Below are 12,446 nucleotides of genomic sequence, written 5' to 3' on the forward strand. Positions count from 1 at the left end.
AATCAGTAATATATCATGGAGTTAGGAATTAAATGCTTTATTTAAGAAACAAATATGAATGAATAATTATAGGAATAAACATTTTGCACATTGATCTTGTACACTGAAGGACAGTGAGTTGGTCCAAGAAGAAAACAGGAACGTGAGTGTTCCACTTTCAGATCCTGCTCTTTTATCTACTATACCACACAAGCTTACACTATGCAAAGTCAAAGGTATAACTTATACCAGGTCTTGAATCCTCTTGTAATACATAGGTTGAATAATTTTTTAATCAGAGTAGTGTGAAGTCTAAAAGTGGGCAATATTACATTAATATCTTAAGTCACAGACCACTTTCCTTTAGAGCCATGTTTGGGCTGGGACACATCAGTAGGCCATGGGTCACTTTCAGGTGATCCCCTTAAATTGCCTGCTGCAGTCCCTAGCCATGCCAAAGCCTTTTGGTTGGACCAATCCCAGCACTAAGAACTGTGAGTAAAATTGGCCAGGAGACAAGGAGTTGGGAGGGGAGGTCTCCCTCATTTGAGGGGAAAGGGCCAAAGGAAGTGTTGAAGGAGACTGAGAGATAAAAAATTAGTATTTCTTATTATTAGATTCAGGTAGGTAGCCGTGTTGGTCTGACGCAGTCAAAAAAAAAAAAAAATGTCCAGTAGCACCTTAGAGACCAACTAAGTTTGTTCTGGGTATAAGCTTTTGTGTGCATTTCGTGGTATCTAAAGAGGTCAGTGGTTTGAATCCCCATGACGGGGTGAGCTCCCATTGCTCGGTCCCAGCTCCTGCCAACCTAGCAGTTCAAAAGCACTTCAAAGTGCAACTAGATAAATAGGTACTGCTCTGGTGGGAAGGTAAATGGCATTTCCGGGCACTGCTCTGGTTTCACCAGAAGTGGCTTAGTCATGCTGGCCATATGACCCGGAAGCTGTACGCCGGCTCCCTCGGCCAATAAAGCGAGATGAGCGCCATAACCCCAGAGTCGTTCGCAACTGTTAGGGGTCCTTTACCTTTTTTAAGGTGCTATGGACATGTATGTATGTATGTATGTATGTTATTATTATTAACAACAACAAAGAAACAGTGAATACAAGAGGAAAGCTGTTTTAGGAGGAAGAAGTTAAGTGAATGTAAAAGAACCAGGAAGTAGGGATGAAAGAAATGAGCAGCTGGGGGTAGTGCTAAGGTAGAGGTTGAATATGAAAGGAGAATGAAACAATAAATGAAAGGAGACAGGTCAAAAAGCATGTGGGAATGGGAATAAGAAAATGTAGGAAAAAGACATTTGCTATTTAGTGCAGGGGTCATGAACCTAGTGCCCATGAAGACGTTCACTGGCACCCTGAGGCCCAGACTTTGAGTTTCATTCATTAAAAAAAGGAAGTCTCTAGCTCTCCAATAAAGAAAGTTATGAACAAAATGTGCATGGCCTATTAAATATGGGGGTGCGGAGGGGAATGTTATTATGATTATTTTATCATTGTGCTGTCTATTATTGTGTTCTGTATGATGTCTCGTTATTATGCTCTGTGAATTATGTTCTTAATGTTGTACACCAACCTCAGATCTTTGGATACAGGGTGGTATATAAACAACAAAACAACGATAAATGTTCATTTATAATTCATTCAATTATAATTCAATTCTACAAATGAATTATCTTACTCTGACCTATATCTTATTGCTTTAAAAAACAAAGCCAAGCACAGTTCTTTAAAAACACCCAAATATATCAAATATCTGGCCAAACTGGCAAAATATTTTTTCTGACTTTAAAAATTGAAACCTGTATTTCATTAATTAGATGTGCGTAACTTCTAAACTCCCATTAGCTAACTGCTGAAACAGCTATATTAATCTCAATGATCACAGAATTAAGATTTCTCTCAGTTTCAATCAACACTGGCTGATTTCTAACTGATAACATGCTGGGATACTTGGAACTCGAAACTGGGAACATAGCCAAGCTACAAAGCAGAAAGTTATTCATGCAACGTCTCTTTCAACAATCTGAGCTCACCGAGGTTTTCAGCAACATTACACCTGCCTCTCCAACCTAAATTACAGAGGATGATTTCCAGTGTTGGTCTGCTCTGATAATGACTATTAATATTACCCCAAAATATTAAATGATACTATGTACATTACCTTATGAGTAAGGGGCTTCCCATCTCCTAAGGGCTTTCCAGCTAAAGGCTCAAACAGGTAAATAACTTGAGAGAGAGAGGGAGAGGGAGAGAGAGAGAGAGATTATCAATAAATAATTTGACTGTTATACTCTATTTTTGTAATGAGGGTAGAAGGATGGCATGGGAACATTGGTGTATTTTATTCTTCATTTACTATAGTTCAAATTTTGTGCCATGCATCTATTAGCTGGTCCTTTGTTTTTCAGGGTACAAAGTAGTTTACAACCTTTACTTCATTTACCTTTTCCATAAGCTTGATAACATAAGACTGAAAAAATTCATGGTAGAGCTGGGGTTTGAACCAGGGTTTCACATGTCTAGATGTAACACACTGCAAAGGCCACTCTGAATCTCAGTTCTTGTTATTTCTGACCATTTTAACAATATAACCACAAAGCAAATAATAGCTGCTTGATTACTGCAAATGTAAAATCTATACTTTACACTCTTGTCATATGACTGTAAGAAGGAAAAACCCCAGGAACTTTTCATCGTAATGCTTTGAACTGTTATTATTGTTAGTAATTTGCTTGAGAGCTTGATTTGTGCTAGAAACCTGAAAGACTTATAACTGAAATTTAACAACTGGACAAAGTTGTGTCCTTTTGCAAGTTGCTGACTTTTTGGGCCAAAATAGTAAGTTTTGTAAACAAAAACCTATACATGACAGAAAAATTAAAATGTGATTATTTTTATCCCTGCTCACTACCTTTTGTCATAAAATGATTAAATCTTTCAATTAGACTTACAGGAATATAACATGAAATATTGAAAAATAAAGGATATTAACAATACAATGCAGGATCTACTATGTTTTTTATAGTTGGTATGGTAAAGTGCTACTGTTAAAAAAAAGATGAAAAGGTTAAGTAGGTGCACATAGCTAGCTTCATAAAACAGAGTTTTATCCTATATACACCATTACAGGGGAGTAAATCCCATTGAACTCAGTGGCACTTACTTCTGAGTAGACAAGCATGAGATTTGTGAGTTAATATATTAATCTACTTTATACATAGTCATATTTTATACAGGGATTAACCCCATGTTTACTGTTCTCAAGATAGGAAGGTTAGAAAAACTAGCACATGTACAGTCTGAAATAAATGTTGCATAATTCAGCAAATACATGGAAGGGAGTGATTAATTCCAAACAGATTTTAAGCATTGACATCACATGCCAAATCCAGCTGATAGTATGTCATCTATGTTCCATGTGGCATGCACGTTTAACTTTAAAAGACTCTTCCATTTGCATTTTAGCATAGTGTCATGAGTTTCTTTTAGAAGGATACAGGATATTGGTTTGCGGTCACTGGTTATATTGGCAGGAAAAAACGATGTTATGAGAACAGGTGCTGTTCTGATGTTGTTGGTTGCATATGAAAAGGAAAAAGAAGGGTTACATCCAGTGCTAGTTTGAACCAGCTGTGTAAACACAGGAAAATAACTTGTGACTTGAGACAGTGCTGTGCTCTTTTTGATGTAAGGTTTCCCTTGTCATAGACACTGTTTGTGTTTTTATCAAAACCAAAAGTTTTACGAACTATCACGATGTTCTTTTTTATATATGAAGTGTATATATTACAAACCCCATAATTTCTCAAAAAAGGAAGAGGAAGACCAGAAAATAGGTGGAAAACACAAAATATTGTCATCTTTTGGATTCAATAAATACTGAAGTGGATAAAGGTGGAAAAGGGATAGTTAAGAAAAGGCAAAGGACATGACCTATCAACTCCCATGTCACACTCACAATAGCCGATTCCCAGCAGAGTATATAAATATTGTTTAGTGCTTTTTTAAAAAGTGAAATTAAACCCATCTGTTAGGTTTTAGAAATTGTCTATGTCACCGGCAATTGGGAAACACTGGCCTGCAAGCGCTCCAGTTGGAGAACAGCCTTTACCAAAGATGTCATGGACTTTGAAGGCACTCGAACTCGGGACGAAAGGGATAAACAAGCTAAGAGGAAGGCACATTTGGCAAACCCTCACCGTGATCAACTACTGCCCGGAAACCTATGTCCCCACTGTGGAACAATGTGTGGATCCAGAATTGGCCTCCAGCATCACCTATGGACACACCACTAAGACCGTGTTCATGGAAGACAATCTTACTCGGCTATAAGTGATCACCAAAGAAGAAGAATGTCAACTACAGGCTATTTTGTACAGAGGTTACAGATGGAAACAAGCCCTAAGACATCCAGTTTTCCTGGATAAACTTCTTTAGATATAGTACAAGGAAATGCCTCTTGTTCATTGAAAAAGTATTTCACCCTTCAACATCAGTGGGCAATTAGAGGTCCTTTGAAAACAAGGAGCAATGAAATACGCAACCTCTTGCAAGGGAAATTATGTATTCTGATGTCTTAGTTTTGGAAGGAAAGTGGAATACAGTGGTACCTTGGGTTACATACGATTCAGGTCACATACGCTTCAGGTTACAGACTCCGCTAACTCAGAAATAGTGCTTCAGGTTAAGAACTTTGCTCCAGGATAAGAACAGAAATCATGCTCCGGTGGTGCGGCAGCAGCAGGAGGCCCCATTAGCTAAAGTGATGCTTCAGGTTAAGAACAGTTTCAGGTTAAGTACAGATCTCTGGAACGAATTAAGTACTTAACCCGAGGTACCACTGTACACCTCATATTTTACTGAGATGATTTAATAACTTCTGGGATTTTGATTAAATCTATGTGTGCTAACAAATAGCAAATTATTTCCCACCAATTCTGGGATTTTCTTGACTAGTTACTGAAACATATTTCCCCTCTGGTGTCATTTATTCCTGCTATCTCTCCTGGAGAACTATTGACTGTTTACTTGACAAACCTCAACAAGCCAAAGATAAGCATAAATCCAGAACTATCAATAAGCCTGCAAAAAAGAAATGCACCCAAAAAGAAACTCTTGTTGCTGCACACATAACAGAAATACATTGGCTATAACCAAATTTATGTTAGTAAAAGTTTGCTTATACAATGGGGTCCCCCCTCCCCTTATCCCCACTTTAGCCCATCAAAAACCTCTACTAAAAGTCAGGAGATCCTCAGGAAAGGCCTTGGATATAGCACAGGGGGATAAGGAAGAAGATGAAATCTCCATGTGATTTTCAGTTATGCTTCCTTCAATGGAGGGCTGGCTAAAGACATTTTAGCACCTGAGGCGAACCCCCAAATAACACCCCCCTCCCCACCAAGGAATAAAGGGTGAGGGAAGCAGGAATAAGGCATGAAGAAAGATCAGCAGTGGGATCCACTGCCCCTGTGGATCCTGCAGCCTGAGGTGGTCACTTCACCTTTCCTCATGGGTGGGTCAGCACTGATTCATTAAGAATAAATGAGGAAAAGTTACTCTAATTTCAAATACATGTTTGTTTGTTTGTTTGTTTGTTTGTTTGTTTGTTTATCTAAGAAATTTATATACTGCTTTCCAAGAAGACCTCACTATTGTAACAATAAACATCATTTTCAAAAAGGAGACATTGACATGGAGCAAGGACAATTTTGAACTGCAACCAAGGAAAGAAGGGTTAACCCTTCCATCTGTGATATGCCCACAAAAAAATGCCACTCCCTATTGAAATTAGGCTTGAAAAATGACTTATTTTGGCTACAGCAGAAGAATTCTTTCAAATCTAATTGCGGTGGGGGGGGGGCATTTGGGAGGTGGAGTAATTAGTTGGGGAGGGAAGAGTTAAGCTGTGACCTATTGAACCCTCACTCCATTTCACATTTAGGTTTGAAAGAAACCTTCTATATGCTGCAATAGATTATTTGAAGCCTGATTTAAGTAGGAGAGGATGCTGAAGACATCAAGAAAAGGCTTGGTAGGTGCAAGTGCACCCATAAGTGATACATTGACAACCCCATATTTACTTCTATTTGCTCAGAAGAAACATTTTATGCAAAAATAACAATTTTAATGTCTGTACAACATACCTTTTTCATCAGATTTATCTCTTAATGCTAGGGTATCATTACTCAAAGAAATGGTCTGAACATTTAGTATATCTGTTCTCATTCCTGGAACCTTCGGAGAGGAAATTAAACGTCCTTCATAAGAATATAAATATAGCCCTCCACCATCTACAAGAAGAAAATGCCTATAAATAAGAAGCAGAGGAGAAAACACTGATTAACTATTTTCACACAATACTATTAACGTAATTGTCTATATACTGTATTATTATTTCTTGCATAATTTAAAAATGCATTGATTCAAGTAAGTATTTTCAAATAATATATCAATGCACAGGCATTTGTAATCAAATGTCTTTCCTTTAAAGTTCTCTAATTTCTCCTCTGCTTAGGACATCTACTATTACATCAATCTAATACAGTGGTGCCCCGCAAGACGAATGCCTCGCAAGACGGAAAACCCGCTAGACGAAAGGGTTTTCTGTTTTTCGATGCACTTCGCAAGACGAATTTCCCTATGGGCTTGCTTCGCAAGACGAAAACGTCTTGCGAGTGTTCCGATTTTTTTTCGCTTCCCCCCTTTTTCTAAGCCGCTAAGCTGCTAATAGCCTTTTAGCCGCTAAGCCACTAAGCCTTTAATAGCCGCTAATCTGCTAAACCACTAATAGCGCTAAGCCGCTAAGCGGCTAATAGGGTTGCTTCGCAAGACGAAAAAACCGCTAGACGAAGAGACTCGCGGAACGGATTATTTTCGTCTTGCGAGGCACCACTGTACTAAAATGACTTGGCACACATTCATGGTAATATTTGCATAATGGTACATACACTTTATTTGGAAAGTGAGGTTTTTTTGGCTAACTGGTTTAAAAGGCAAGTGTTAATGATAGAAATTCAAAACCTACAAACACTTACTTGGAGGGGAAATTATTATCAAGTCCAAAGCAAGTTTAACCACACAGAGGTACTACTGTACACAGATTTACTCACAGAGTCAAGATTGCTGGGTGTCACATTCATGAGCATATAACAAGGCAAGCAGAGCATATAGATTATTCAAAGAAGGTCAAGAGTCAGATCTAGCTGGGAAACTGCTTCCCAAACAGTATCATCGAAGTCAACACATATATTTCTTCCAAATATGATCCCACTAGTAAAGGTAAAGGGACCCCTGACCATTAGGTCCAGTCATGACCAACTCGGGGGTTGCGGCGCTCATCTTGCTTTATTGGCCGAGGGAGCCAGCGTACAGCTTCCGAGTCATGTGGCCAGCATGACTAAGCCGCTTCTGGCGAACCAGAGCAGCGTACGGAAACGCCGTTTACCTTCCTGCTGGAACGGTACCTATTTATCTACTTGCACTTTTGATGTGCTTTCGAACTGCTAGGTTGGCAGGAGCAGGGACCAAGCAACAGGAGCTCACCCCGTTGCGGGGATTCAAACTGTCGACCTTCTGGTCGGCATGTCCTAGGCTCTGTGGTTTAACCCACAGCACCACCTGTGTCCCGATTATTGCTTGTGGTAGTGTTTATAGCCTTGCCCTCCATGAGTCCACAGTGCTACCCGCGTCCCTATGATCCCACCATCTCACCCTATTTAAGTAAACATGGTTTTAAGTCATGCAATCAGAAAGTTACCTTTCTGCCTGTAAAATTAAACTGACAGTTCCTTCTTTAAGGTCAAAGATTAATGGTGTATTCCAGTTTTTAGTCCTAAAGCAAAGAGCAAGACAATATACATTAAGAAACAACAAAAAAAGAGATAGTGTACATACTTTAGTTATATAGTGAGATTTTCACAGATATATCAGCTTGAAAACATTGTGGTAAGATTTCAAAAGAATCAGAGGACACATAAGTATTTATCATTCCGTTTATATAACAAGAACCTATTTCACATTTTTTCCAATATCATTTTAAACTAGGGCCAGACTAAGACATTTTGGCAACTGAGGAGAACCACGAAATGGAGCCTCCCTCCCCACCAGGGAATAATGATAATAATAATTTTAATAATAACTTTATTATTTATACCCTGCCCATCTGGCTGGGTTTCGCAGGAGGGGTGAGTGAAGATCTACGCCAGGAGCAAGGGAGATAAAAAGATCTATATTCGGGTTTGCTGCCTGAGGCGGTCGTCTCACCTTGCCAGCCTTGTTTTAAACATTAGTTACAACTTTTATGCACCAGTAGAATGTACATGGACATCAGTTAAATGCCCACTAGAGCTTTGCCATATTCCCTTGAAACAGAACTTCCAACTGTACCCCTAAACTTTGTTAGAGGACTTCAAACTTTAAAAAGTAATTTAGAAAGTTGGCATTAGTAGTGATTAAAAGGTTACAGACCAAAATAGTGCACAGTTGCACTGGGAAACAGGATGCCAATAAGCAGTAACATGTGGCTTCACTGGGAAGGTCCCACTCATGGGAAAATGAACATAGCTAATTCCATTCACAGTTATGAGAAGTTTATGTCATTTAGCTTAGGTTTATGGGAGATCTCCATAAAACAATGGATGCTTCCCAAATCAAATCATGTAGCTGTGAAAAATTCAAGGTTTTTAATTGATCAGATGGCTGTGTCTCATTAATTCAGGCTGCTTACGAGAATATGTAACACTGAAGAGATGTTGAAACTACTAAATGCCCATAGTTCAAAGAGGCTTTAATGACTCTGTCTCGAAATTCCAGTAAATCCACTGCGTCATTAAGTACATTACGAACCTAGTGGGAACAGAAGCCAATGGTTAAATAAAATTTAAATAATTTTGAAAGCAAAAGCAAAGAAGTAGCCTTATTCTTAGCTCTAAGGACAGTACAGAATGTCAGGAAATGAAGATGAATAATGAATATTCAAGTATTTATATTCCTCAAATTCAAGCTTTAAGACTCCCATTTTTGTATTTATTTTAAAGAATCTAGGGCCCATAATTTAGAAACTATTGAGCTGAAGATTGTTAATGTATTGAGTGAGACCTAGCAATATGCAGTGTGCTCCTATGTATCTTTATTCAGATCAGTAGTGTAGGGCTGCAGCCTTCTTTGAGGTCAAAGACTGAACACATGACTCCTAATAAATAAGACTCATTTTCTTTGTCCATGGGGTAGTACTAATAGTGCTTTCCCAGATTATTGCAGCAACAGACATAAAGAGAAGGGCACCCTGTGCCTAAGTTGTTCAGGGCTTTGTTCATTACATACTGGTATCATTAGATACTGGTATCTGAGAAGGCCTCACAGAAAGTTGACATTTGGAAAGTGAAAGTTATTAAAAGGGAATAGCTCCTCCCATCCTGAACATGGAAATGCAATGATAATTCACAATTAATGTCACTTAACTATTTATAAGCAGTAAACCAGGGCAGGACCAGTGGAGATCTAGTCAGTTCTGGTTTCCAGAATCTTATAACAAAAGTGAACTAAAGCTTTTATATAAGATTGAGAATGATATGTTAATTGTGCATTTATGCTTATTTCTAAACAACATGGTAGAAGCTGGGCTGGAAACTTTTCTTGAGACAACCCCAAAACAAGAATTTAAATTATGTGCAAGTCATTTGCATACACTGGTAGCGAAGACTCCTTTGTATACCTTTCCCACGAAACTGTACAAGCTAAATATAACTAAAGCTTCAGGGATTACTAGACAGAGTCATTCATTACGATTCGCTGTCTGGGAATGAATACCAAAAATATGATTTTTACCTGCCAATTTGTCTTCCATATTCCCAGACACTGACTCATAACATCCCACCCAGTGGACAGATGGGTAATATAGAATTTCTGTTGTTGCAAGTTTTCCCAATTATATATTCAGCATCAAAGACAACTTCACTTCAGGCCAAAAGATATTTAGGTGCCTAATTATAGATTTGGGAGCCTAACACTGGGCACCCAGGGCTGAAAAGCTTGGCCTGAACTCTAATACTGAATGTGTAATTGAGAAAACTTGTAACAACAGAAATTGTATATTATCTCCCTGTCCTCTGGGTGGGATGTTATGAGTCAGTGTCTGGTCACCGAGGACAGAACATTTAGCAGGTAAAAAATTAATACATTTGCTTTCAGATACTCAGACTCACATTTTAAATTCAGGACCATGTGTTTTTAAAAGAACCTACATTCATAATTCTTTTAGGCTTCAGTTATACTAAGGTAACCATAAAATAGAAAGTTGCCTGAAAATATTTAATTGGGTCTAATAAAAGGCTCTTTAAAGTATTCTGTAAGCAATCAGATTTTAGGTATGAAAAACTTATGGTTTCTCTAGGCTGAACAACTAGTAGTAAAAATAAGTCATAGTAGATGTTTTACCTAGCTGAAAACTATTTTAACCTGGGGCTGAAATATTCTGGGCAAAGTTTCATCAAGAAGCACTATTAGGTTGGGGGGGGTAGTGCTTGGCTAATGTACTGATTTTGTGATCAAAGAAAACAGACACATTTAGTGCTATCCCTGCTCTTAGCAGAAAAACCTGCACTATAGTAAAAAAAGAAAAAACCAACAATGCTGCAGCTGCTATAATGGTAAACCACAGCTGTGTACATGTACAGGTGTTTTCCCCAAAGCCAGTAAACCAAGGCTACCTGTGCATGGACCATTATGCTATTGCTTCTGCAGCTGTGACTTTGTTACCAGCTGCAAAATAATTTCTAGCATAAATGTGGGTTTTTTAATTCTGACTTTCCAGCCACTGCAGTAACCAGAGGTATACTCCACAGTCAATTTACTCCAGAGTAGCCTTCCTAACATCAAGATAATTGGGTTGCGAGAATTGACCTCAGTTCATAAACATATTGGTCAACATGCTACTATCACCAGGAGTATCCTGAAAGCTGCTCAATCCAGCAGACTGATGAACAGATCTCCTGGGGATAGTTAGCTGGCCATAGAGACGGATGTCACTCATTCACTCAGTTCATCTACAACTGAAAAGGATATTCAAAAAAATACCTGTTATTTTCTGCCAACATTTTGTGCTCACCACATTTGTGAGCCACTCACAAAGCTTGAAACATCCAACACATACCTCCATCGTTCTTCTTTTAGTTAATGTTATTCCAAAGTTTTTCCACACCCAGTGCTGTTCCACAACATGAGCAAAAATCACGTGTCCATTTCCACAAGCCCCCGCTATTTGTGTGCCATCAGTAGACCAAGCAATATTAAATATGCTGCCGGTGTTTGGTTTCTCTAAGGCATAGGACCACTGCAAATTTAAAAAAAAAAAAGTGCATACTTCCACTTGTAATTACTTCTACAACAATGCAGTAATAATGCTCTGTGTATGTGTACGCATACAACATCTTTGTCTATCACTCTTAAATTATTTGTCTTTGGGACACTGATAGGATTACTTAGTTTTCTGTTCAGCATCCAGGACAGTGAGGACACTAAATAAATGTTAAATGGTTTCTGAAGCAAAGACATGAACCTAATTAGCTAACAGTAAGGCAATGCTATTCCAGCTTTTTATTAGATGAACTGAGTGCAAAATAAAAGGAAAAAAGTTGGTATCTCTGGGATAATTTCACATAAAAGTCTAAATCGCTAAACAACAGTGAACACTTGTTATGTGGAGCAGACGATTTTTGTGAAACAGTTTTAATAGGTATCTGTGGGTGGGGAAGTATAGAGGGGAAGAGCTCTCTTTGTGGTTCCCTTGCAGGTGCCTCCGTCTAGAGAATGCTACAAAACAACTAAAACAGCACATATACAGACTCAAAATGGGACAGAGGTTGATTCAATCTTCATAAATCTTATTTGAACAAAGGGCAGAGAAAGTAGTACTTTATCTACTGTAGATACTTTGTTGTTGTTGTTGAAAGCTCCTCCTTCCAACGTCAAAGGAGCAGCTGTATTAAGTCTTGCAGCAAAGAGATATAACGTGATGAGACATTTTAGGGACCAATCGATTTACTGTGGCATGAGCTTCCATGCAACCTACACCATTGCCCCTCAAGTCATATTCTGGCTACATTAGAAGACAAATGCAGAATAGTATGCAAAGTGTTGGACTTGAGTCAGGGAGATTCAGGTTTAAAACCTTGCTCAGCCATGAAGCTTACTAGGGTTTGGGGTGATTACTACCTTTTACTCTAATATATTACACAGCAGTGTTATGAACAGAAAAGAATGATACAGTAAACATTTGGTTTGTCCTGTTGCTACTATGCCTTATCAAGGCCCATTGTGTTTGCTAAACAGTTCCATATCATGGTGTACTTTGCAATCAGTTGTGTCCATTATTATTACAACAAGGCCAATCTACCTGTTAGGGATTGATTAGCTGCTTGTGCGTAAAACGTGCTCCCTCAGAGTTTGTGCGACCCCACAAACCTC

At 38.5% G+C, this 12,446-nt stretch overlaps 2 protein-coding genes across 4 annotated transcripts in view; one reads left to right on the forward strand and one right to left on the reverse strand.

The window, feature by feature from the left end:
* The window catches only part of LOC310707414 (putative membrane protein C3orf80 homolog), a 52,424-nt gene that overhangs the window by 25,154 nt on the left and 14,824 nt on the right, over positions 1–12,446 (forward strand). The gene's annotated exons all lie outside the window — the stretch shown is intronic.
* IFT80 (intraflagellar transport 80) overlaps positions 1–12,446 on the reverse strand; it is a 74,795-nt gene that overhangs the window by 9,699 nt on the left and 52,650 nt on the right. For both annotated transcript variants that reach the window (XM_083504082.1, XM_083504083.1), the window contains exons 9-13: positions 11,134–11,313; positions 8,710–8,828; positions 7,741–7,815; positions 6,128–6,291; positions 2,143–2,207 (exon numbers count right to left, since the gene is read on the reverse strand). In XM_083504082.1, coding sequence (XP_083360208.1) covers positions 2,143–2,207; positions 6,128–6,291; positions 7,741–7,815; positions 8,710–8,828; positions 11,134–11,313 — 603 coding nt within the window. The remainder of the gene's footprint in view (positions 1–2,142; positions 2,208–6,127; positions 6,292–7,740; positions 7,816–8,709; positions 8,829–11,133; positions 11,314–12,446) is intronic.

The sequence above is a fragment of the Podarcis liolepis genome, assembly GCF_965112155.1.
Source record: "Podarcis liolepis genome assembly, chromosome: 5".
NCBI lineage: Eukaryota > Metazoa > Chordata > Lepidosauria > Squamata > Lacertidae > Podarcis > Podarcis liolepis.